The following is a 26,653-nucleotide window of genomic DNA, read 5'->3' as shown; positions in this document are numbered from 1 at the left end:
GTCAGTGTTGGAGGTAGAAGTACAACACAAGCTAGTCTTGCTTTGCCAGACCTTCCATTTCGTTAAACCAATCAGAATCATCACGACTGGCGCTAAACTCCACACGGAGCCGCTGCAAAATAGTCGTACAAGAGAAAACTCAGGTTCTGGGTCCGACGACCCTTGATGGATTGGCTCAGGCTTCTTCCCTTCTTTTACTCTTTTTGGCCAGACCTCCAGACTCCCATAGTTTTGGTTTGGATATAAATAGTTAAGTTGTGAATATATTTTAATGAACTTTAAAGGAATACTTCACAGATTAGCATTAAGCTTTGTATCAGTAGAAACCCGGTAGTATTTTCGAATGACCGTGCTTCCCTCCCTCGTGTCCCCCTGAGACTAGATTTCTCTGTGTTCTGTGTCTGGAAAAAAAAGCCTCTGATGACGCAAAAATCGCCATTTAGCGTCATTGGAGGCCTTTTTGTCCAGAGGCTATGAACTACAGCCAGCTAGTGCTGCATTTTTTCAACCCGCCCAGAGGGGGTAGGACTGTCACTAGCCAGTGGGAGTCGAGTGTCAGCCATCTTGAAGCTACACGTTGCTAACAGGCTCTCTCTTTTAAGAAGCAAACTTTCAGTTATGTGCATTGAAATTACCGCACATGTGCCAGGGTGCATTGGTACAGATCGGAAAATATGCGGATAACTTTATTACAGACAAAATACTCGACTCCTCAGCCTACGGTGTCTTAATCTTAGTTTATGTCTCAGATTTTCTTTTTTTATAGATATTTAATGAGCATTGTTGAAGAGTGTCTGAGGCCTAAAGTTGTTCATTGCCAATAACTGGTTCTTTCGAATTGTTGCGCACATGGTAAGAATAAAGAACTTGAACGTGAACAAAAGGCTCGTTTCTGACAACCAGACCTGATGTGTAAGTATAACATTTGCTCACACTCACAAGAAGTCATTTTCATGCAGAAAGTAGGGTCTACATATCACAACTTCTTCTTTCCTACAATGAGAGTGACAGCAGTTTGCCTGTCAGTATAGCTCCAGGAAAAATGCAACACAAGACAGGCAGTATCGCAAACTGAAATGACTTCAAAGCAACCCATAATTCACAGGCTGATCCCAGTGGGAGCAGGAACTATAGCTAATGGCTTGGCTGTAAGCCACACAAGCAATACGTCATTCAGTTGATATTTGCTAGCTTCAAGTGCTCAAATGAAAGTAACCTATGTTCAGTTCTGCAACCTATACATATATATTATATACAGTATAAATGTAGTAAATAGTATAGTTTGTACTCCATTCTTTCTCAGTCAAGTTGAATTAATTAAGCATTCAAAACAATTACTTTATCATCATCCCTTCTCTTCTTGACAATACTGGAGATTTCAGACAGTGAGTGAGTTACTGCTGCCATAGTCTCGTATTGCCAGACCCTCCTCCACACCGCTGTGGAGGAGGGTCTGGCTAGTCCACATAGCACTGCGGGATGGGAGAAAAACGTGCAGTGCCTCTGGAAAATATCCTCAGGAAGGAACTTGTTTTGGTGGAACGTGTACGTTCAAAGGTTGTTTTAGTTGTTTAACAAGCATACTAAGATTCAAGAGATAGTCTAGCTAGCTTTCTGGATTTACCCTGCAGATAGCTGAAGAGCAGTTAAACGTAGTCCTCGTAAATCCACCAGAGTTTAAAATGGCAACACAAAGTAAAAGGAAGGTGACATACATCTGGCCGAAATGAGGGATATCCAGCGACATTTTGGAGAATATAGACTAGGCTTCTGCTGCCACCACAAAGACCAAGCCGTGGAAAAAACATACAGAAGCTAATTTAACTTGAATCTCAGTATCCTGATTTATACACCCCCTCACTAGCAGTGAACACATGTATCAACTCAAACAATGGTCTCTGAGCAACATTCTCTTCTAAGTTTCATTATCAACAATAAAAATAGTGAGTTATAATGTTAGTTAGGTAAACTTTCCTCACTTTTTTAAGTTTGTAAATGATACATACTGTCAATTGCCCAGTTCTAGTCTATAATGTCTTTGACTTTTCCCTTTTTTTTGCCTTTTTATATAGAACACCAATGTTGCTGGGCAGCAGATGCAAGCACCTCTAGAACAAGTAAAACAATTCCGCAACAACCTGTTACAGCCCAGGAAGCTGGTAGTCAGTCTCTTAATATGAGAGTGCTGATTTAAAATGAGCTTGGAAACTTAAAGTCCATTAGCCCATATGGATAATGTAATATTAAAGTTGAACCTTGAACAGGAGTTGGAAGATTGATACGATACAGGACCAGTGAGAGTTACAAGACAACCTGAAACGTTTCACATTATAGATTCTGAGAGAGTACAGATAAACACACGGTATAGAGGAAGACACTGTCCAAGCCAAGTCCAGGGATGCTGATAATATGGAAATGGGATTCCAGAATTTTTTGCTGCATTGATGGCAGTCAGACAGAGCTTTAGCCAGCCCAGTCACATCCCAAAATGGCTTTTGTGGACCTTTAATTACACTCTGAGCTGGAAGATGGAGGACCCCAGTGTGCTTTGTAACTCTGTGCTTTATCTTGCCCGGTCACCTGAGTTGTACCTAATTGCGTATTATGTTGGAACAATAGGTAACTGTTGCTGCTTTGTCCAGGTAATATCTTACTTGGCTGTATCTCATATCTCAGGAGAGAAGTGAGAATTCAATGGGTTGAAAATGTCAACAGCCTCGGGAGACTGTTGAACACTGCTACCCGGAGAAGGACCATGTAGTGCATAATGCATGACTGGATGGTGTAATGAGATGGTAGGAAATTCTTCAAGCCAAGGATTAAGTCTGTGCAAGTTGGACTTGGCCCTGTTGAGACGTCTTTAAACAAGAGACTGCACTGAATCCCAAGGCTGCTGTAGCTGACCCTAACCTCTGACCTCTCTGTAGAAGCAAAAGCAAATGGCCACTTACACAGCAGTGTTGTGTTGTCATTAGACCCGACAACAAAGTGAATTCAGCTTGCTCTTGAGGCTGTCCTCGCCAGAAAAACAACTGCACTGGTCCTTTGGTCCAACCTTTAAAAGGACCTATCCTTACAATGGCTTGTCAAGGAGCTCTTGTGGCCATATGACACCGCTGTCTCTCAGCATCAAAGGCACATGAGGTGTGACATTTTTACAGCACCACCTTAGGGAGGTGGTTTGGATGGATGGTTGGGTGTACAAAGCTTTGACATTCCACTGTTTGCATCCCGTCTCATACCTAAAGGTCGACATTGGTTTCTTTTTAAACAATGACCACACTCTTTCCTTAACTTTAACCAAGTTTAAGTTGTGTGAACTTAAACATACATTAAAAGCACTTAAAAGTTATAAGTTATAAGTTATATTAAAAGTCATATCATTAGTTCAATTCTTGCATTGTGTACACCCATGAGATTGCTAGCTGGAAGTCTTTTTCTTAACTGCCTTTGTTGGTGCATTTCTACATTTCTTGGCACTTGGTTAGGGCTTCACCCAATTCAGAATGTTTTCAGTCGGAACTGATTTTGGTTGTTCAATGCAAATATTTGAATCAGTTTTCATATGCGATCAAGCATCGCTTTATTGAACTGCCATAGTTTTAAACATGTTGCGTCGGGATGTTTAAGGTGTTCACGTGATATAGTAAACAAGCCAACGACAGCACGGAAATGTCCCCAGAAGTACAATGCACACTGACCGTCAAAAACAAAAACGACTGCTGAATTTGAAGAATCTCAGTCGACTGAGGGGTCTCAGACTGTTAATTTGAATCCCAGACTTTCAGGTGGCAGCCCGACACGTTACCACCACCAAGTACGGATAAGTTTGTTCTTGTCCTCGTGTGATAATAAACAAATTAGGGACACACTTGTAAAAAGATAGTGCCTCATGATGCTACTAATATTAACAACGTATCAAAGGATAATGTGAAAACAATGTGACAATGTGAAAGGGGTTAGTCTTAATCTGCAGCTTTACAGTGAGTTTTAGATCACTATTTAGTGGTCTGCAGCTTTAATGCTTTACAATACCAGACATAGGTCCTTTTTGTAAGGATGATATGCATTTAAGAAGACATTGACAAAAAATGTCATCTTGGCAATAAGGGTGATAGATCAAAAAACACTTAGTCAGTTGTTTAAGAAGAAAATAACAAATCTATTTCATCATTTAGGCTGGAAGACTTCACCAAAAACTAAGAAAATAAGATCTTTTCTACATTTGTTTCAGCAGAGGAGGGAGATCCTGGTGAGAGTTGATGTTCAGACAAGAGGGGGACACATATGGGGTGAGATGTGACGTCTGTACTTGACGTTTGTGTGTGTTAGCACCAATGTCACGAGCCAGATTTCTGGCACATGATGAGCTTATCTGCTAGAGCAGTGATCTTCAACAGTGGGTCCTTGGCCCCTAGGGGGTCCTCAGAGTTACAGCAGGGTGGCCCCCAAATTATTGTACATTTTTGAATGTTTTTTCAAAAGTTAAAAAGTTTTAACATGAATCTAACATATAATTAACAGACATAAATCTCCACTGTTCACGAGCCTATAGCTAAGGTAGTCACTAATGTAGCCCTCCGCATACACAGGTCATCTTAAGGGTTCACGGTGCCATATATATAACACATGTATGTATAACATATGTGTTGGCATGCTTTAATATGTTTAACATTAAAGCATGCCAGCAATTAGTAGGCTATTTTAATAGCTAAGTATTCTATGCAACAAGGTATACCAGAACCAGTTTATTATGCAACTTTATTTTAAACAATATATGTAGTAGGGTAGTTTATATCCTCAACGTTCCACTTCTGAGATTGCTCCGGTGCCCCAGGAAATTCCGCCCGATGCATGTCCTTTTGCCGATGTCCGTCCCCTTCCTCTTTCTTTGTGTTAGCGTTCTAAACTCCAGTGAATTTGTGGTTAACTGCTCCTCAGATCTCTGCAAGGTAAGTCTAGCTAGACTCTCTGTCCAATCTGAGTTTTCTGTTGCATGACTAAAACAACTTTTGAAAGTGCACATGGTCTACCAAAAAGTTCCATCTGAGGCTAATTTGCAAAGGCACCGTTTTTCAGTGCAACGCTTAGCGTCTTCCAAGACGATTGTGATTGGTTTAAAGAAAAGCCAATGAACCAGAGCACGTTATTTTCCCATCCAGCAATGTTGTGTGGACTAGCCAGACGTTCGTCTGCAGCGCTGTGGGGGAAGGTCTGGCATAGTGAGACTAGTAGTAGGGGGTCCTAGCTCTGTCTCTCTTTCAGTTAAAGGGGTCCTTGGCTTAAAAACCGTTGACGACCTGTGTGCTAGAGAACATTGACTATCACTAAGGTATGAGAGAAGCAGGAAAAAAAAAATTCAACGTTGTGTGCTTGCACATGCAAATAATATAATTCTGATTGCCAGCAGTGCTGCAGCAGATTGCAATCACCAAAGAAAGTAACACCAAGTGAATGCAGAGCTCTGTGTCTGGCAGCGAATGATAATGTTTTTAAGTAAAATTCTGGCTCCGCGTGAGCTGGCAAACTGGAAGTAGGACAGTGAAGGTGATGGGAGATATCAGTCTCGTCTGGGTCTGATTTACAGGAACTCAGCTGAGGTAGAGTAAAGCTTCATTTTCCTCCCCTCTGCCATCTAGACAGAGAGTAACACGAGACCCTTTGAAGCGAGTGATTAAAGCGCAGCAGGACGAGGCACAGCTCGCCATTTCTGTTACCCCGTCCACATGCTCCAAACAAATGGTTAGAGAGAGAGAGGCAGACAGAGAGAGGGAGAGAGAGAGAGAGAGAAGCAGAAGTCTCCTGTGACCCACTAAATTAGTCAGATTGACTTCCTAGACTGCCAGTGTGGGAGGCGGCCATTTTGACTCCGGGCCAGAAGTTAAATGAAAAGCGAGGGGTAAGACATGTTGGTTCTCTGTGTGAGACCAGCCAGTCTTTCCAGAACCAGAGACAGAAAACATGGCTAGAGGTATCTGTATACGTGTCTCTCCCTGCATATAAATACTGTGTCATAACTCTCCAAAGCTCCCGATCATGTGGATAGAAATTTTTCTTGACAAACATGATGTCAAATGTGATTGGCTGTGATAGATCTTCCCTAAGGTGCTGTTTTTTTTTTTTCATGACAACAGAGAGTCTCTGAGAGAGCAGAGCTTCAAGACTTCCCAGAGCGGCATGATATTAAGCCTGTCAATAGCTATAAATAAATGTTACGGTCAATAGACAACACCTCCTTTTGGAATAACTGCTAAGAGGCCATTGATTAATTAATTAAGGGGCGACTGAGGCTCAGAGGTAGAGCGGCAAGACAATGAACCCCGAGTTGCCCCCGATGCTGCATCAGAGCGTAAACGTGTGTGAGTGTACATCTGATGAGCAGGTGGCACCTTGTACGGCAACCTCGGCCACAGTGTATGAATGTGTGTGAATGGTGAATGGGTACTGTACCATGTAAAAGCTCTTGGAGCAGTCGTTTAGACTAGAAAAGCGCTATATAAAAACAGAACATTTACATTTAATTAAAAAAAACAGCAGTGCAGCAGAGCAGTGCAAGAATTGAGGTTTTGTCTATGAGTGGACGGATTGCTTTATCTTAAAAAATGCTTCCCAAGTTGATGCAATGAAGCACAATTCCAAAAGCTAATATGTGTCCCCCGATGCTGCTGCCTGGACATGTTCTCTTCCAAACCTGGTACGTGACACAGCCCTGGTGCCAAAGCAGTGTGTTTAGCCCAACTGTGTGCTGTGTTTCTTCTCTCGCTTCAGATCGACAAGCCAAAGCCGCCATCTACTCTCTAGCTGGGTAGATGTCAAATCAATTAGCTGGCTTTGGACTTGACCTGTTGAACACACCTACTGTAAACACATACACACACTTTCAAAAGCCATGTGCCAGGTCTCCTTATCAGCATCGATCGGGTCCAGCCAAGCCACTTTACTGGATGGCAGACTTTCAGAGCTAAACCAAGGAAAACACCAGTTTGAAGCCAAAATTGCAGACGATGAGTTTTCAGTCACCTTTGTGCTCCTGCAGCGGTCTCCCAGGTGGGTGCTCGGCATTGAAGCTGTCAGGATTGCATTTAAGGAATTAACAATTCATCTCATAGTTAACCTCTTATTGGGGTGTAGGGTTTTTTCATTCCCATCCCGTCCTCCAAATGTCTGACCGAGGCAGTTTGAATTGGCAAGAGTCACCTCATGAACAATTTTGTTCGTGCAGGTTTTGAGTAAAAACAATCAAGCTGTCTTGTGAGGCTGCTGGAAGACAGGTGTGTGATCACACAATGTATGAATTGATCAAACTAAGAGCAAGTCAGCCACATCAGATCAGTCAAAACAATTATACAGATTTGACAGCTTTTGATTTAATTGAGGATAAAGCTGCTCTCCTTTGCAATTCAAATAGCAACAACATGGAACTCGAACTTCTAAAAAGTATTAAGGGACCTGTCAGATGTGTGATGAACCCAGAAGCTTTTTGGGAAAAAGGAAGTGTTAGGAGAACGCGATGGGGCGGATGTGAGTCAGGAGAGGCTGATGAGTTCAGATCAGAGCAGAGAGCCGCGGCTGCTGCAAGAGGAGTCTGATCCCGGACCGAGGACCGGTGGGAAGGCCGAGTTCAGCTAGGGAGCGAGGGATAGTAATAACAATTTAGTGTGGCGCCAACTAGCGAGGGTAGCGATGTTTAGCAACTAGTCAACTAATCAGCAAATCCCTACTACAAACGGCACCAATGGGATCAAGCAGAACTACTCACTTCTGATTAAAGGATTTATTTTTGTTGCTCTATTTTGATTAATCCACTCCTGTTGGTAGCAGCCATACCCAACTGGACCAATCAAAAAATGTCAAAAAAAATTATAAAAAGAGGCTCAGGACCTGTCTGATTAACCAAACTTAACTGTTTGTATTGATCTAAACTATTCATATCTGATTTTGTTTGACCGTTCTGTCTCTCATAACTACTCACACATAAGTCCACATACCCTCATTTTATCTATAGTCTGGTAATTTATTTTGTGCCTTTGTTGTGTATGTAGGAAATTGTATGCTTTTTTTAAATGCCGTGCTTACTTGTTTTCAATTTGTTGTTGTTTGTTTAGGACTTTTGAAATTGCTCATTATGTTTTTTTAGGTGTGATTCCTTCTATAAGCCCCTAGAGGTTTTCTTAATCTCACATGCACAATCTTTATTTTACTGTTGTTCTGATTTTATTGTGCAAATCAAAAACAATTTCTTTTTCTTTTAATGTGTGAAAGTACAATGTTTCCCAAGTAGAGATTGGGCTATATTTTCTGTTGTAGCTCTTTTTGCCCTGCAGGCTGGTACAATTTGAAATACAAATCTTTTGAGCAGATGATATCATGCTTTATTTGTGCTTGAGACCACTGTGTAAATGCTACACCAAGTTTTTAGCTTTTATCTGTGGGCCCGGTCCATATATTCCTTAAACAACAAATGAATCAAAATACATTATTTGTCTATGTCCTTAAGAACGACAGTGTTTCCTATCAGCAGGATTCCATCGTTTTCATGGTTAATGTTTGGTTAGGTTCAAGCACAAAAACAACTTGATTAGTGTGTGTAAGATTCTTCTGTTACCTTTACTCTATAATGTGCACAATAGACGGACCACATGTTACCATTGCAACTTAAGCCATGCAGACTTATTCTGTGGGGCCTTGTGGTTGTATGCATTATTCACATTTTATTTATTTAAGTAGAAATGTTACTTTCATCTTGGTGTGTCACTTCTGAGATTTTTAACCATTCATTGATGCACAGTGCATCACATTGAAACTGGGAAAATAATGATTCCGAATCAGGTCACTAACTACAAGTTTAATCAACACCTCTCTTCATGAGAACACAACCAAAGTACACATTTTTGCATTAGGAATCATTTCTTATTAGAGATGATTGCAGTCAAGGTTAACAATGGCCAATTAAACAAATCAAAATGCCGAAAAACAAATTTAAAAATGCAAACATTTCATTTCTTTAACCTATTCGTCCAAAACATTATACAGTAGCATTATACTTTGCATTGTATTTCTTCAAGTCTACCCAAATACTGTATTTTAGCTTGTGTGCTTCAGAACAGGCTTTTTTCAAGTCAGCATTATTATGTATGTGTGGTTAAGTGCCTGTTTGTGTGTCTGTGTGCAAAATCTCCCAGTGTGTGTGTTTGTGGAATAAGAAGGTTTTCATCGGGGCTTAACTGTGACAGTTCTCTCTACGTTCTGCTGGCAGATCAATATTATAGTCGCTGATGACTGTACTAACACTGGGAGCACAAACACACACACACACGGGCACACGCACGCGCACACACACAGTTGAGTGTGCGAGTGTGACAGACACAGCCCGTCTGTGACTGTGGAGGATATTAGGCTTATTAGGAGTGTCTGGGTCTCAGAGTGACTCATGCTAACACAGTGTGTATTTGCAGGGTAGCAGGTTAAAAGGGCTTAACATGAGAATGCATCACCCCACCTTCCTTGCCTCCTGGCTCATCTTGTTATTCCCCCTCTCAATCTTTTCTTGCACCGCATCCACGTTGACTCCTTATTCCCCACTCTGTCCTCTTTTCAACTCTCTGTCCTCTGTTCTTTTCTCTGCATTCCACCCGCACATTTCAATCCCATTTTTTTTTTATGATGAAAAGATGAAATTTCTGATGGAACTTCGATTCTACGACATCTTTGGAATGGTTTTTTGTTGTGTTCAAAATGATATTCTGTGGAAATGTGGATGTCAACAAGAGGTTAACACACTGTAGCTGAAAATTATCCCTCTATATAAATGATGATAGGCAAAATATCCTGCCTATATCCTACAATATTTAGTCCAGTATACGTTTTCCTAAAATTAGATTTGACTGGCCTAATGGTCTTAGATTGAAATAAAAACATTGTGGTGATTATAGGTTAATTGTATGTGTTGAACTTGCTCCCTGGGAAAGATTTAAACACAGATATAGTTCGTACTTGTTAAAATTCATCATGGTCTAAATAAGCTGTGGGTCCTATTGACCCAGCCTGGTTCCAGACCTCTCATCACATCCAACAACTCAGATGTGTGATTACATTACAATGAGAACATTACAGACCACAGTGTGGGTGTGAAGCATTGAAAATGACAGTTGTTTTTACTACAATGACAAAGAGCTTTTTTTTCTTACTTATCCCACATTTTTTCAGACGCACCTTGTCAGCAGAGCTGGTGGGAGAATTTCACAAAAACTCGCCAATTAAAACAGCCCGCTGTCTCTATCACGCAGCTTCTGCCTATTAGGTCGTACTGGTCCCTTGAGAGACCCCCAACCTAGTAAGTAGCAAAAATAACTAAAAAAAATGACAACAAGCATTGGGACAAAATGGGTTGCTGTACGGCTGACTCAAATAACAACCCTGGAATCCGCAGATATCTTTAATTGTCGTGAACAACTTTAAAACAACTGCTACCAGCTGCCATGAAAAACTGAAAAAGAAGTCAGCAGGTCCGAGAGGTCACTAAAAACTTATTATTCAGGAGGACACATAATAGAAGTGGAATAATGAATGAAACAAAATGTAATATTATTAGGCCCCCTGTTTGTGGAATCAGAGTGCTCTGCTATACCAGCCTTTTCTGTCATAGAGCAAACTTTCAATGAGTGTCCTCTTTTGACCTTAACGTTCAAAGAAAAACTGCAAAAGAAACATTACTCCATTACAGAAAAACATTCAAATATAATGTTCTACTTCCACTCTTGCGACTAAAGTCACTGTGTGTGAAATTTCGTCTATTTCTTGAAAAAAGCTGAGCCGGCATCAAATTATTGTACATGAGTCTGAAACGAACAACAATGCGCAGACATTTCTAAGCAATACCAAAACTTTTGAAGACCTGAAAATGACAAAGCCATTTCCCAACGTGCTCTGTTTCCCCCATTTCCCATCCTGCCATCTGACCTTCTACTTTTTCCTCTTCCTCTGGGCCCTTTTTTTGCTCCACACTCTCTCCATAAGATCAATGTGGAGAGTTCAGTATGGATCACAATAAATGTGAGAGTTTAAAAATGTAACTCGCACCTTCTCTTCTATTTCCACTCGCTCCAGATCAATAACAAGAACAAACGCATGAATCCACAACTGTCAAGCAGTCAGCCTTCTCTGGATCAATAAAGGTTTAAAACTGACCATTCTCATCAGCTCACCATTATACTCATTGTGTCCATATTTCTGCATTGGTAAAGACAGAGGAATTTAGAATTAAGAAGAATTTGTATCCAAAATGGGGAAGAAAGTGCTGCGTTTAAATTAGAGACATGGTGTGATTTAGTATCAAAGGCATTCGATGTCAGAGAGAAACAAAGTCTTCTAAATTCTTTGACACACAAGTCCACTGCTCTGATTTAACACAATGATTTAGTTTGCCAATATCAAGATCTTGTTTTCCCTTTTCCTTTAATTAAATTAAAACTTAAAGAGCCTTTTCAATTTTTCAAAAATACACCTGATCACCTGAGCTGAACTCAACATTCGGGGACATTGGCTCAAAGGTACTGGCCTTTAACTAAAAGTCTGAGTGCGCTTCCTCCAGGCATGACGACGACATAAACATTCAGAGCGCTGGCATTTAGAGAGGAGCATGGGATTCCAGATGATCCAGTTTATGGGCATGATAGAGAGGAGTCTAAAATGTTCCAAGACATTGGAGGCTATGGTGACGAGGAGGTCACTGAACAAACTGTTAACCCCGTCCACCCTCTACACCCGACACTGAGCAGCCAACAGGCTCCGACAGCTTCCGTGATCGCTACAAGAAATCATTCCTAACACAGGCAATCAAACGTTTCAACACTTAAGACTCATACACTTCACAAAGCTGCACTAAGTGCATATTGCACAAATATAGGTTTAACTTTCATCTCCATTAATACTATTTAAGTAGGTTGCACATTTTTATTTGCCACTTGTGTATACATTTGGAAATTCTTCACTTTGTATTTTGTTTCTTTATTTTTAAATAGTGTCCTAGAGCACTGACATTTCCCAATTTGGGATCAATAAAGTCTATCTAATCCGATCTAATCTAATCTTAACTTCAAACTTCCTCATTGTTTGGGGTATGACAGAACTCAGTACTTTTTGACATATGTATTTTTTTATTTTTATTTAAACACATTTTGACCGTCACCACGTTTGATCAAGGTGACAAGGAAATGACCATAAAGCCCTGTGTTATTAAGTAAAGAAACTTAAGTAAAAACTCCAATTCAATGACTGCTCAAGTCTTTTGCACAGGTGTAACTAAGTGTAAATATAATGCTGTGGTTGGATGCATGAATTGGTTTAGCAAGCAAATCCCATGAAAAAGAAATAATAGGAATCCTGCAGAGTGATCACAATACAACAGGTGCAGCAGCTTCTCACAAAAGTTAAATGCACTAATTTATCAATTTGTGTCTGAATTCCAGCCAACAATTTTGGGCTTATAAATAAAGAGATCATGTTCATGAATACAGTGCACATTTTGTTAAAAAAAATCATAAGTTTCCTTGTTCATAAGTGGTTTCTGATTGTACTCTTGTTCGGGCAAACAGAACAGTCCGGATCAATCTAATCTCATCATCATTTAGCTGTCTGACTGACTATTACAACAGCTGTCATTCACCATAATTTTGTAGCTTACTATCATTACTGTAGTTAATAAATTATTCTGCAGGAACAGGTTATTTTTATGATAAAACTGTGAAGCAGGTGATCAGTTTATACACGATGGAGAGCTCTGGAGAGTTATTGATGAGTTGAAGAGATAGTTTGCTAATGCAGCTCTGGTCCGCCAAGATAAGCTGGACGACGCAGGCCGCGATAGAATGCCACTGTTCCGCTCTGCGGGGAGCTGCGTGCAGTACAGGAACAGGGAAGCCAAACACTGTTCATTTAAACACACTGCCCACGCTGCCATGGCACAGAGCTTGTTTAAAATCAGCAAATGACCTATTTTTTGGATGCCGTTTGTGTAGTTTTAGCCCTCATCCCTATTAGTTATAGAAACAGTTTACTCGCCTGGGTTGTAAAATGTTCAGTCTGACAGGCCTGATATTGGCTCTTTGACTGTCTGAAATGTTCTACACAGAACTATAATGTCTTGTAGGACTTTAAGGGACCTTTCTTTTAAAGGGTTTTTCAATTTAATAAAAAAAAAAACGTGTGCTGAGGAGAAGCAGAGATAGAGCCACAGCGCAGTGAGTCTAAGCTGGCAGCTGAGCGCCCCGACAGCTTTTGGGTAATGGGCCCTAGCTAGACGGGTCGTATTTTCCCGCCAGACAAGCGGCGGTGGGTCTCGCCGGGTGCTGCGGTTACAGCCAATGAATATGCACACGCACACACACACACACACACACACACACACAAGTAAGCTCGCCACTCAGCCGCCAGACAAGCACGCAGCAGTGCATCCGATTACCAGGCAAATGTCGCAAATATGCACAGCCAAAAGAGGCAGACAAATAGCCCACCCTAGGAGAATGCTTCTCCTCAGCCAGCAGAGTGAAGTGGCCACCACGATGCCACCAGAGCGCAGATATCTGTATCTACTTTGTGTGTGCTCACTGTCAGTATAAGTCTACTGGGATGATTAGATAAAGGGACTGGGAACAGGTAAACACTGGGCAGAGTGAGGTACCCCAGTTCAGAAAATAGAGAGAGCAACTACTTTTGTTCCCTGGGGTGTTTCATTTCTTTGGTCAAAATCAAGGACGGGTTATTCTGCTACTTTTAACTTCCAAAACCAGAAATCATCCGATAAAGATGGTAAACTGGAATGAAAACAGAAAGAAGAAAAGAGAGAAGTGAGCTAAGAAGACAAGAAACTATAAAAGTGAATGGTACTGAATAACAAAAGAAGCCAAGGATGAGTGGAGGGGAAAGGTATGTTGCCTCAACTTCAGTAATAGCTGGTATATATGAACATATGTGGTTACGTATTAGTTGCACTAGTACTAGTTGTTACATGTCAGTTGGAACTCTGTCAGTGAAATATTGAGCGCAACATGGTTAGAAATATTGACTAAACCAACATAAAGAGCATTTTCCCTGCTAAAGAGACTCGAGTGGATGTGGTTGGTAATTGAGGTCAGGCGACAAATATAAAAGAGAACTGCTTCAAAAGTGAACACAAACAACACAAACAATACTGTACAATACAATCATAATTACAGTTAATTATTTCCACCTCTTAAGTTGTCTAAGCCCCAGAAGAACCACCAAAGTTTCACATGCAACCTTGATATTTAGGGCGGAATTGTCCTTTAACTAATGAGGCAACGCATCACGCTCTTCTTTCCGCAGACAAAAACATTGTCTCTGTTTGACTGATAGAGCAACACACACGCAGTCACACAGTGGATTTGTTCTTTTTGAAGTGATAAAGCAGCAGCATATGCCGTGGCAGACACTGTGACCTGTGGTGACTGATTTAAACTGGAAACAAAGGCAGAGCTGAGGATCTCATTAGCACCTCTGAAAGTCTTTATCTTTCACAACACAACAGGAGTCGATTCCTGAACTGCCAGCCCCCCTCACAGACACACAGCTGCACGTAACACTCATTCTTAATTTAACTGTTCTGCGGTTTAACCTGTCTGTCTAAGTGGGAACAGATTTCCATTAATATATGGGTACTTCATTGCTTACTTTTTAATAGAGCTGTCAAATCCAAATGTTAAAGACAAAGTCAACTGTAAGGACTTTTGGTGCATGATTCACACTTGGTTTTAACGATTCCCTTCTCGCGGCACAAGAGAATCTGCATTTTTAATAGTTGCGAGGACACTCACAGTTGTTATTTCCTCTCCTCAACTTATTTCTCAAGTTATTCCAGGACATGCCCATGACCAGCCACACTAAACACAGCTACACAATCCAATCCTCTATTGTTTTGCTACCTTCTATCTAGGGCAGGCATCAGCCAGGGTGTCTGAAAACCCCACACAGTCATTGCATTGTCCCTGGTCATAACAACACTGGTTACATTATATCGGCTGTGCCTCAGTCTGTGAACCTGTGGTCTGTCTGGGAGTAGAAACTAGAGCTGCTCCTTAGGGAAAGCCAATAAGACTGTAAAGGAGTTTTCTTTAGACTAATCACTAATCCATGCTTCCTGGCTTCCAGAAAGTAGCTTAAGATAGTATGAGGTGATTAACTTGATCATTTGTGACAATTTGGATTATGAATTTAGAAGAAACAACTAATATAGGCTTCAAAACAAACTCATCTTACCTTAGGAAACAAAGCTAGAAGGCTAAGTGGTAAAAAACACATTGGTACAATGCCGTGATTAATTTTCAGCATTTTGAAACAATGCAGCTGGAAAACGATACAATAATTGTGAAGAAGTGTAATTCTATGGAACACTGGAATCTGGGAAACTTTTTTCTCCTAGAAAACTGAAAGCGCTAGCTAGCTAATGTGACAAAGATGCATCAACTAGCTAGCAGTAACTGTAATGCTAACCCGGAAGACACCATTAAATTAGTTTTTGATGAAGAGAAATGAGCGGATTCCTGCACCATCCCATACTGCAACTACACAGCCGGGATTTTGAATATGGCGAGCAAGACAGGTAACAAAAAATCTAGCTATTATTATCAGGGTTTCAAATTAGCACCATCTACTAGCCAATACAATATAAAAGTGGCTGATGGATTTGCTTCACTCCCCAGCCTAAAAACAATTGTAATCTATTGAGTGGCTACTACAATTTGAACATTAAAACGCCCATTTTATGCTCATTTTCAGGTTCATAATTGTGTTTCCAGGTTGTACCAGAACACGTTTACACGGTTCCATTTTCAAAAAACTCCAGATTTTTGTTGTAGCCTACGGCACATTGCTGCAGATCCTGTTTTCACCCTGTGTTTAGGTCTCTTTTTTTGCTTCAGAGTGATACATCTCACTTCTTTACTATCTTTCTTGGAAGTCGCACATGCCCAGTTGCTACGGGACGCTCACATCAGCTAGATAACTTTCTCCAACCTTGGTCAGTACAAGGCAGGATTAGCTGGGAAACTTCTTCTAAACAATGGCAAGTGTAAGAACAGGGACATGTAAGTTGTTTTTTTGTAGACTATGGTGAACTATTGTGTGTTGTAGGACTGTTTTGCCATTGAGAACGAGCTAACATGCTATAGCGCTAGCATGCTACGGTTAGCCACCTCGTCTCGGCTAGTTACGTAGAAAGCCGTACAGATTTTGAACAGCTCACCAGGAGACTGAAGCCAGAGGCTATTCAGAAACCGTATCTCACTCAAGACAGCATGGATGTTTTTTTCAAAGTTTGTATGCGTGTGGACGCACCAGAGACAAAATTTAATTTCAAACCTTGATTATTATATTACATACCTTGCTAAAGAAGAAAACCAATACTGTACCAGCCAAATGCATCTCAGCCATTCTAACATACTTATGCTAAACCTAGCTAATCAAAAAAGGAAAAGTTAAATAAACATATAAAAAAGCTATTCATTCTCTCCAGTCAAAGTGCATCATTGACCAAAATTACAAAATGAATAAACTTGAAAGATTGCAAGAAATTCAGTTTTTCTTCCACCAAGCTGCTAAAAATACTTTTAAGCTCCTAGTTCAATTGCTGTTCACGGTGTCAATTTGTTTTGCCACAAATGCTACCAAGATATATTCCTGCACGTCTTGTAGCAGCCAATTAAATTTTTTGCTGGAACAAGCAGCAATGACTAAACATTTTCAGAACAGAAACAATACTTCTCAGAGGTAGTTGAACAATAAATCCTACATGCTTCAGGCACGACAAACTTCTACCATATTGACTTGTTGGCCTTTTGTGTTTTGCCAAACCATTTGTCAATTTGGTAATTACCGCCAAGTCAAACAAAGTGGACAGTTTATAAAAAGCAATGGAAGCCGGTGTAATCCACAAGACGCTCTACTCCTTACTGAATAAGAAACCCATCTAATCGAGTTAGCTTGACGACAGCCTTTATTCCATCTGTGTGCAGCTGGCTGATGAAGTGGAAGAAGTGTTTTTTTGGACTTCACACCTCTTCCATCTCCCATGTTGCTGCTGTTTTTAAATGGGGTCCCTCAATACAGCCCTTTGACAGCGTTGAACAGCTAAATGCATGCACCAGTTAATTAGACTTGTGAATGAATCGGTTTTAGACCATCTTTCTGCTCTTTGTTGGTCCACCCCTCAAACTGAAACAAGAACTACAATGCCGGCATATGAGTAATTAGTTTGAGACGAATGGAATCCCCACTCGCTTAACAGAATCAAAGAGGAGAAACGATGATGGATCGCAGGCGTCTATGTGTGTGTGAGAGAGGCTGAGAGTGAGACAGAGAAATGGAGACGGACACTTTAATCGTGTTACATAGTCCAGAGAGACAAGCTAAGTGCGTTACCACTACTGTGTCAGGAGTGCTGTTTTCACATTGGGACTGGTATGGAATCTGTCGAATTTGTTGTTTGAGCACAGAGCAGAGACGAAGCTCGGGTCCAAACTCAATCAGCAGCAGATAATATGAAAATCTCTTCACATTGTGTACAGTTTACTTCCTCTCGTCGCAAAGAAAAACAAAGACCCTGGGAAGAACAAAGGACTCCTGTGGCAACTGCACTTTTTCTTTGTGAGAAGCAATTGCGGTTTTTAATGGACAATTAATAGTGTGTCATGTTGGCAAAACTGGGGATTTGCTTTGTGCCATTAGACCTGAGCCAACATTTATTTAAACCACCAAAAGCAGTCGCTTTTGATCAATCTGGAGTGTTGCACCGACAGAGTTGGCACAATTTCAATAAGAAAGTTATTTTCCTCTCTACTGCTGCAAAAAAAAGGTATTCTGGCATATTTTAGGGAAGTTGTGAGATTTGTGAGAAATTGGTGGGATTTCAAAGGATTAGGTTTGTATGTTAGCATTACCCAAGGTCATGTCTGTGTCTGGCAAGTGCAAAATGCAGAATCAAATATATGTTGATTTTTTAGTTATGACACTCTTTATTTTAGGTAAAAACTCAGATAATTTTTGATATATCTATTTATATGAGAAATTTTGATCATTAGTCAGTCAAATTATCATCAAATTCAGATTAAATTACATCAATGAATGTGATCAGATTTCTTTTAAATTCCAAATCCCAAGCTGCATAGGGACCGTGATTCATTCCCTGTGCGCCTCTGATCTGAAAGGTGCTTGAGTGTGTGTAGTCAGTGTGCAGTTAAGAGGTTCAGAATGGCAAATTGGTTCTGTCCAAAAAGTCTGCCAGTGAGTTGTTGACTGATCTATATTCTTTTCTCAAGGCACATAGGCATACAATCAGGTTTATAAGAAGTTATAAGTTATCATCCTTCATCTTTTATTATACTTTGTCTGAAAAGAACTCTGCACTGAGCAACATGTTTTATAAAGTGATTACAACTTAATTGCTTCATGCCCCCTTCAACATTAGTGTGTGCTGGATGTGTAATTAGGCAATTCCTTGCAAACACGTTGCCATGACAACTTGATATAGTTATAATATGTCAGGTTGTACACGAATTGCCAAAAATCCATTAATGCTGCTTTAAACTGGACACCTGCTTTGGCTAACAAGCTATGTACCTCTGTCCGAGAGAAATGTCTGTATTGTGTTAGTACAGTTAGAGTCCTGTCAACAATCGATTGTTGCAATTACATATTAAAGATAAGAGCTAGCGCTACCAGATGTATTTCCACGCTTTGCTATGTGTTAAGTGTGTGAATTCATAAGCAAACAATATAAATACATTATGCAGCTCTACTGTAACAGGTGTGTGGATTAAAGCAAGAAGGAGCACAATCAGTGTGTGCACCAGAGGTATGCAGGAACATCTCTCTCTCTCTCTCTCTCTCTCTCTCTCTCTCTCTCTCTCATCATCATCATCATTTTTAACTGTTTTTTTTTTATCACAGATATGAATTTTGGACATGGATCAAGGAACAAACTACTAATGTGACCAGCTGGAAAGCCAGTCACCTGCAAGAGCACAGCTGACACACACAGGTAGAGCGCACAGAAGAAGATCTGACAGGTGAGAGACAAACACACAAACACACAAACACACACACACACACACACACACACCTGATGCTAGTCATGCTTCCAGTCTCAGAGCCAAGCTTGCATCTCTCCAGCTGACTGGCAACAATCTGTCGTTCAGCTTCCAGCTCCCTGGTCAGACGTTCAAACTGCAACTCCTGGAGAGAGAGAGAGAGAGAGAGAGAGAGAGAGAGAGAGAGAGAGTGTCAATGTGTTTTTTTTACTTCATTTACTACCCTTCCCAGGTAACTGAAAGTAGCTGTTGGGTTCGTTTAACTTTGGTATATCTTTAAGTGCCTATATTAACAAATCTCCAGATGATCAGTTAAACTAATATTAAATGTTATTTTCTATTTTTGTACAAAGTAGTAACACATGAAATGGTTTCTTTTAAATTCACCTTTTTCCCTTGTGATACAATAATAATGATATCAGGCCAACAGCTGGTTTCAAAGAGGTAAGGGATTATTATTATGAAAACAAACGCAAACAAAATACAGTCAACACATTTACCCTTTATGTGGTCATCTCCAAATTCAACAAAATGTGGACATCATTTACAATATTTCAGTGTTTCTTTTACATACCCGTTTGGAAGTATAACCGTTTCCCATTAATTCACGTCAACACAATGATCCCTATTTCACCCCACACATCTGCATCTTCCTAGCGATGACAAATAGATCCTCGCACAGTCACTCGCCTACAAACCTCCCTACTACCCCAGCGGAGCAGGCCTGGTTTGTTGCACGTGTATGTTGTCCCAGTGAAGACAATGTCCTCTTCACTCCGGTGAACAAACAAGAAACAAACGTCTACCGTATTCTGGTCAAACTCGGTGATTTGTCCACTCCAGGAATCCTTCTACGTCGCTCTTGTCAAACTCCGTCAGGAAACCAGGATGTGGAGGTTCAGGATGAGGATCGATTCAGCAAAGTCCTACAAAGTTCTTTTGTAGGACCATTGCAAGACAAACCCGCCGTCTGTCTTGCACTTTGTCAGTTCTTCTCCAGTTCCTGGTCACGCATCATCTCTCTCCTCTTCTCCCTCGTCTCTCTCACAGACTCCTTTTTTCCCATTTTAACCCATAACTCAATTAGAATTAAACAAATATCTAACAACTAATTAGAATATTCTTACCTAGCTTATATCTGGGTAAAATATATTTCCACAAGTACGTTCTTATGTAAACAACATTCCATATAACAAAAGACACAAATCCTAAACGGTATGTATAAGAAAATAAATACATGGACATTCTCTCTGTCCACATAACCCTTACATCATGAATACAGGGATCTTAATTCTTACTGTAGAATGAACTAACAATTTAACCTTTTCACTTTTATTACCACATATTTGTAATTTATTAACTATTTATTGTCTCTATGAACTGAAAATAGTCATGCATCAACTTAGAGTATAGCCTAATTTCCAAAAGGCTACATCCTCTCACATTTACAGACATCCCAAACATTATTTTGGCCCCGTTTTCTCTGAACACATTTTTAATAGTTGTGAAATGGACTCTGCCGTCTGTGATGGGAGAACAGGCCAGACATCACTGTGTCTGCCAGTTTCACAGTGCCAGATATTCACTGAGAAGAGTTTGATATGTTGCAAAATAGCAACACCAAACTAAAGCCATCAGAAATGTAACATTTGTTATTGCTGCGACTAGGAAATTCATGAAACAGATGAAGAATTTTGCCATTTCCGTCAGTTGAAAGCTTTAGTCTAATGCCTGCCTGACAAATCATCTATTCACTCTATTTGTATGGATTTGCATCCTGCTGTTACCACGAGGGGGCTGACATGAAGGGAGGGTTGGAGGAGGTTGTCAGTCACATCACCCCAGTTGAAGAATCTGTAGCTGCAGTGTAGCGACCCGTGAAGAAACACGGTCACCATACTGCTGGATGTTGCAACCGGCCATTCAGACATCGCCTACCAAGAATCTGGGTCTGTCCCAAGTTTCTTCCTAAAAGGGAGTTTTTCCTCTCCACTGTCATACGCTATGAATTGATACTATAAATAAAATTGAAAAATTTAAATTAGTATCGGGAACGGGAAGTTTGGGGTCCCCTGCTGGACCTGCTCCCACCGCAACCCGATACCGGATAAGCGGACGAAGATGGATGGATGGATGGATGGAAAATTGAAATCGAATTTCACTGCAGTAGATGTCACAGAAAGGCGTGTCTCGACTAGTGTGGACTTCACTGGAAAACAGGAAATAAACAGAGGTATGCATTAACACAAATTCGCTGTGTTCACTCTGTTTCAGCGTGTTGGGTGCTGACGCTAGCAGGAGGATAACACAGTGTAGGCGTTTTTGTCTCTACTGAAAGCCTTCCAAAATTTACAAACAACAGAGCTACGTGTTGAAATTGACCAGAATTCTCCTTTAATACACTCTTCACTCTAAAATGTGTGGCCTAAATCCGACTCACCATAACAGTAAACGTTCATAAAAACCTGAGTGGCAATCACCAGAGGCCCCATGATACGATATTATCACAATACGTGTCACAATTCGATGTTATAGCAATTTTAATTATATTGGAACATTTTCCAACTTCAAATTCTTTCCCCATAGGAAAACCTTGTCAACATCTGTTTTATCTAAAAATATACATTTCATTTAGTTTGTTCATCTTACAATCTAGTGGACTGAAAAAGCAATTCATTTAATTATTCCAGTACTAAAAGGTGAAATTCTCATGTGCAATTTATATGATAAAGGATAGATTTTTGGTGTCCATGTATTGATACAGTATTGATTTCGATAATATCAAAATATTTTGTGTCTATTCCCCCCCCCCCCCCCCCCCCCCACAACCCCCCACCCCTAAAAAAAAAGTTGGATGGAAACACACTTATGCAAGAACATTTTCATTTTCTTACCCCAAATGTCTCTTACTTGTTTGCGTGAGGCTCACTCGTACAACTGTTCCCAGTCTGATTCACCAAACCCTCTAAACTACATACACTCGTTGTAAAATTGTCATTTCAACTCGATGAATTCAGGACTATTCATTGGGAGATGTACCTTTTGAGAGATGTGGTCGTTAGTATAGTCAACGCCTCTAAACTGCTATAAGGCTTTCTGTTCTGCTCCAGGCAAGTGTCAGTCACAGAAGTGTTACTCTATCAGGCGCTATAGCGGAGGGCACCTAGACTCAGACAGTGACCCAAACAAATACCCTGAAGCAGCTGTCAGAATCTGACCATTTTCCTCACGTCCACTGAATTGTAAAAGTTGTCATGCCGAAATTGCACCTGCCTAAAAAAAAAAGAAAAAAATCTTGTAGAATATATTAGTGAAATGGCAGGCCATGATGATTTTTTGTCAGCATAAAAATACTCAAGTGGAATACGTGCTATCGTAATTATCAGTAAAGAAAACTTTAAATACAAGATAGAAATGGTTAATGCGACAAAATGGCTTACATCTCTTGTATGAGCCATTTAAGAACAAATCTGTTCTTATGAGTGCTTTTCCCAAGAGACCCATTGTTTTTACGCATAATTTATGCTGTTGAACGTGTGATAGATAACCACCAATTAACTGATACGCAAACAAACCAACAGCTGATTATAGTATTTAAGTCTGCTGCTGCGATCATTATAGCTGATTAAACATAACTGATTTCATCAATTTGTGCAAAGAAAAAAAAAAACTAAATACTGATTAATCCATCCAAATGAAGTGAAGAGCACACAGTGTCTATAGAGTGGAGTACCTGTCCTGAAATCGTGATTTAGATATTAAATTAGATTCTGACAGTTTTCTGGTGGGTTTCCAGATAATAAAAGTGATGGAATTATAATAAATCCTGTCTGGACGGGAGATATAATCAATCCCTGTTACCTGGTCAGCATTTTAATACAAAAGAGACATTCTGAAAGAAATCTGAGCTCATCATGAAAGATACAAAATTCTGAATTTGAATCTAAATTATCTTCACATATTTCATTTGGTTTTATGGTCAGTTGCTGAAGATTAAAGTAAAATTGCAGATGACAGTGATTCTGTGCATTAGGATCTTTAAAATGGCATTTCTAAATATGTATTTATTTATCCTAAAAAGGGCTTTGCGCTACATGCCACATTCACCCCATTTGCACACACATGCATACACTTATTGCATGACCTGCTCTACCTCTACACCCACACACACACACACACACACACACACACACACACACACACACACACACACACACACACACACACACACACACACACACACACACAGTGCATGCATTATTTATACACTTATCTGTCTCGTACTATGTTCTCATTTGACACTTTATAACAACATTACATTAGACTATGTGCATGACAAATGGCCTGTTGCCCTTCTAACAGCAAACCCTTGTGGAGTTTCCAATCCAATGAAGCTATAGTGCATCCATTCAGAAAGCAAGTGCATGTCATTAAAAGTTTACATACAATAAAAAGTCGGACTACTCTGCTTGCACAGACCCAGTCAGAAACAACAACTTAACTTTATAATAGTTTTAACATTTGAAGTGCCCTCAAAATATCACTGAAAAATACATTTCCCAGTTTGAAATAACATTAATCTCGTTTAAAGTGATTACACAACGAGTATTTTCATTTTAAGAATACTGACAGAGAGCCGAGTGCCGGTCTGTGGGAGCTTAAACGCTGATGATGCCTGAGGCAACTCCAGGCTTCACACCATAATGATACAATTTGATTATAATGAATCATTAATGTAATAAGTTAAAAAAAATCAAATCGGAAATTTTACCGTAATTATGCACCGTCTTCTTGTTATTAATGGTAACTGGACACACATAATGGTACACATGCGTGGATATAGAACATGCCCACAATACACACGCATTGGCACACATGCATGCTTGGACAGAGGCATACACGGACATGAATGCATGGATTCTGAAGCATATAAAGAACCATAACTTCCACACATACATTAAAGCGCTCATATTGTGCTCATTTTCAGGTTCATAATTGTATTTTGAGGTTGTACCAGAATAGGTTTACATGGTTTCATTTTCAAAAAACACCAGATTTTTGTTGCACTGCACATAGCTGCAGATCCTCTGTTTGTGTTTAGGTCTCTGTTTTAGCTACAGAGTGAGACATCTCACTTCTTTACTATCTTTGTCGGGAGTCGCCCGACAAAGTTGTTGTTGTGTGTTGAAGCAGTATTTTGCCATTAAGAACTACACATTCTACACATTCTACAGTTAGCCACCGCGTCTCGGCTAGTGACGTAAAAAGCCGTGGAGATTTTGAACAGCTCAAAACTGAAGACAGGACACATTCAGAAACCCGTATATCCCTCAAAACAGCATGGATAGTTTTTTTTCCAAGTTTGTATGCATGTGGAAGCACCACAGACACAAAATAACACCCCAAATATCCCATTTTCTTTCATAATATGGGCACTTTAAGACTTGCTGTTGTGACGTTGAGTGGGTTTATTGAATCACTAACAGTGTCAAGCTTATACAAAGCTTCCAATTGACTTTGTTAAAGAGACAGTTCAACTCAAAATATATATATAAAATACTTATTGTATATGTTGTGCTGTTAATCAATCTAGATTGGTTTGGTGTGAATTGCATATTGTTGGAAATTGGCTCTAAAGATGTCTGCTTTCTCTCCAATATAATGGAACTGGATGGCACTCGGCTTGTGGACACCTATTGGCAGGTGTAGTTTGGTAGAAAACAAATTGTACCAATATGAAACTGCTTACAACCAGGGTCTGTGGATTATCGTGAGTAACCGGTTCATGACTTCCTGAAAGACATTGCTGTTGATTTTTTCAAATGTATTTTTTGGCGCTTTAAGAACAAGCCATCACAGTGCCATCTAGTTCCATTATACTGGGGAGAAGGCAGATATCTTCATGGCCAATATCTCCAACACTGGGCAACTCACATCAAAACAATCTAGAATGATAAAAAAGACTAGAGGTAAAAGGTAAAATCTTTGTTTTTTTCTACTGTAAATCACTAAATGCAACTTCTGCCAGTCTAAAACGTTGTGAATGCAGAACAGTTTGTTAGTGTGACACACACACACACACACTGCTGTGAAATCTCTCAAGTGTGAATATACTGCGAGAGCAACATGAACACATGTAGTCTCTTTCAAGATGATATATAGATGTGCACTGCAGATGAAAATAAAGCTGCTCAACAGAAAAAGTAATACAAAAAAAGAATCACCTGGCTACATCAGTTGTGCTGAGTTGACTGCATTTACTGAGCTGATAATAAATCCTTTTTGAAATGGATAAAAATAACACCTTTTTAGCACTAGTGTTAAAGTTTTGGCATGGAGCCTTCAGCAAGAAAAACATAGACAATTTCGTTTCATCGCTTAAAGGCACATTTGAACATTCAAATTGTAATCCTTTGGTGCAAACACAAACCAGCCACTTGCTACAAAGCTGCTACACAGCTGCAAGACATTCTATCAGAGTTAAGAAACTGAACTTTTTACATCTCCAACATGACTGAACACAAGAGAACTGCAAGTTTTTCCCTGTGTGATCTGACTTTTTTTTTGCAATCAGTCAATCTAACTACCCGTATCAGCTGGAAAGGAAAAACCGAGAAACAACAACCTACTTCGATACAACTCCAGAGCAGATGATAAGATGAAACACTTGTGTTTTTCTTTGTTTGTTTGCTTGTTTGGCGCTCCGACAGCTGAGAGCGTATAGAGGCTGAGTGGCTAAGCGAGCTGACTAACTAGCTGGATGGCAAGCTGTGGGAATTCAGTTGTAAGGCTTCTTGAAAACATCCAAACAAAAGCCATCTCTTCCTCCTTCCCCCCACCTGCCCCTCCGATCTGTTCTCCCTCCAATTCAGGGCTGACGGGCAGACACCTGTTACTACAGAGGAACAGGCAGAGACCATGTCGGGATGTATTCCAAAAATAAAGAGTCAAGAACATGGCAAAAAAAAGAGAAATAGAGGAATGGAAGTAGTGACAACACATACCTTCACATGGACCATACTTCACAAAATCCCAGAGTATCCCGCTTTTCTTTGCTCCCCTCTGGTCAAAAAGCAACGACAACACTCCCTCTCCCTCCTCCAAACACTCATCTGTCCTTGGTCGAACACAGCAAGTGATAGAGAGACAGAAAGAAAGACATAGAAAGAGAGGCTCTAGTGTCACTTGAGCTGACTGCAACTCAGGCCCCCGCTCTCTGTCTCTGTCTTGCTCTCTCTCTCTCTCTCTCTCTCTCTCTCTCTCTCTATGTCTCTATGTCTCTATGTCTCTTTCTCTCTCCCTCCTCGGGGGCCATGAAACACACACACACACACACACACACACACACACAGACACAGAGTGTTCACTGAGGCACAAAGGTCCCCATGGCAACGGAGCATTTAGAAGCCCCGTGGCATTATTTATGCAACGTTGCATCACAATGGGCCCTCCCACTGGCCGACCCTGCCAAAAAAGCCCGCCGCTCGCCAGTCACTCTCTGCCTTTCTTTCTCACTCTACCTCTCTTTCTGTCTCTCTCCCTCTCTTTCTCCC

General features: G+C 40.3%; 1 protein-coding gene across 17 annotated transcripts in view; it reads right to left on the bottom strand.

Moving 5' to 3' along the window:
* Window positions 1–26,653, bottom strand: part of LOC116698939 (catenin delta-2) — a 177,783-nt gene that overhangs the window by 106,544 nt on the left and 44,586 nt on the right. For 15 of the 17 annotated variants that reach the window (XM_032531198.1, XM_032531203.1, XM_032531199.1 and 12 more), the window contains exon 3: window positions 19,133–19,245. In XM_032531198.1, coding sequence (XP_032387089.1) covers window positions 19,133–19,245 — 113 coding nt within the window. Of the gene's footprint in view, window positions 1–19,132; window positions 19,246–26,104; window positions 26,375–26,653 lie in introns of those variants that run through there. The other 2 variants (XM_032531210.1, XM_032531211.1) reach the window with 1 other exon arrangement.

The sequence above is a fragment of the Etheostoma spectabile genome, chromosome 12 (genome assembly GCF_008692095.1).
Source record: "Etheostoma spectabile isolate EspeVRDwgs_2016 chromosome 12, UIUC_Espe_1.0, whole genome shotgun sequence".
Classification (NCBI taxonomy): domain Eukaryota; kingdom Metazoa; phylum Chordata; class Actinopteri; order Perciformes; family Percidae; genus Etheostoma; species Etheostoma spectabile.
This window is presented reverse-complemented; position numbering and strand designations above follow the sequence as displayed.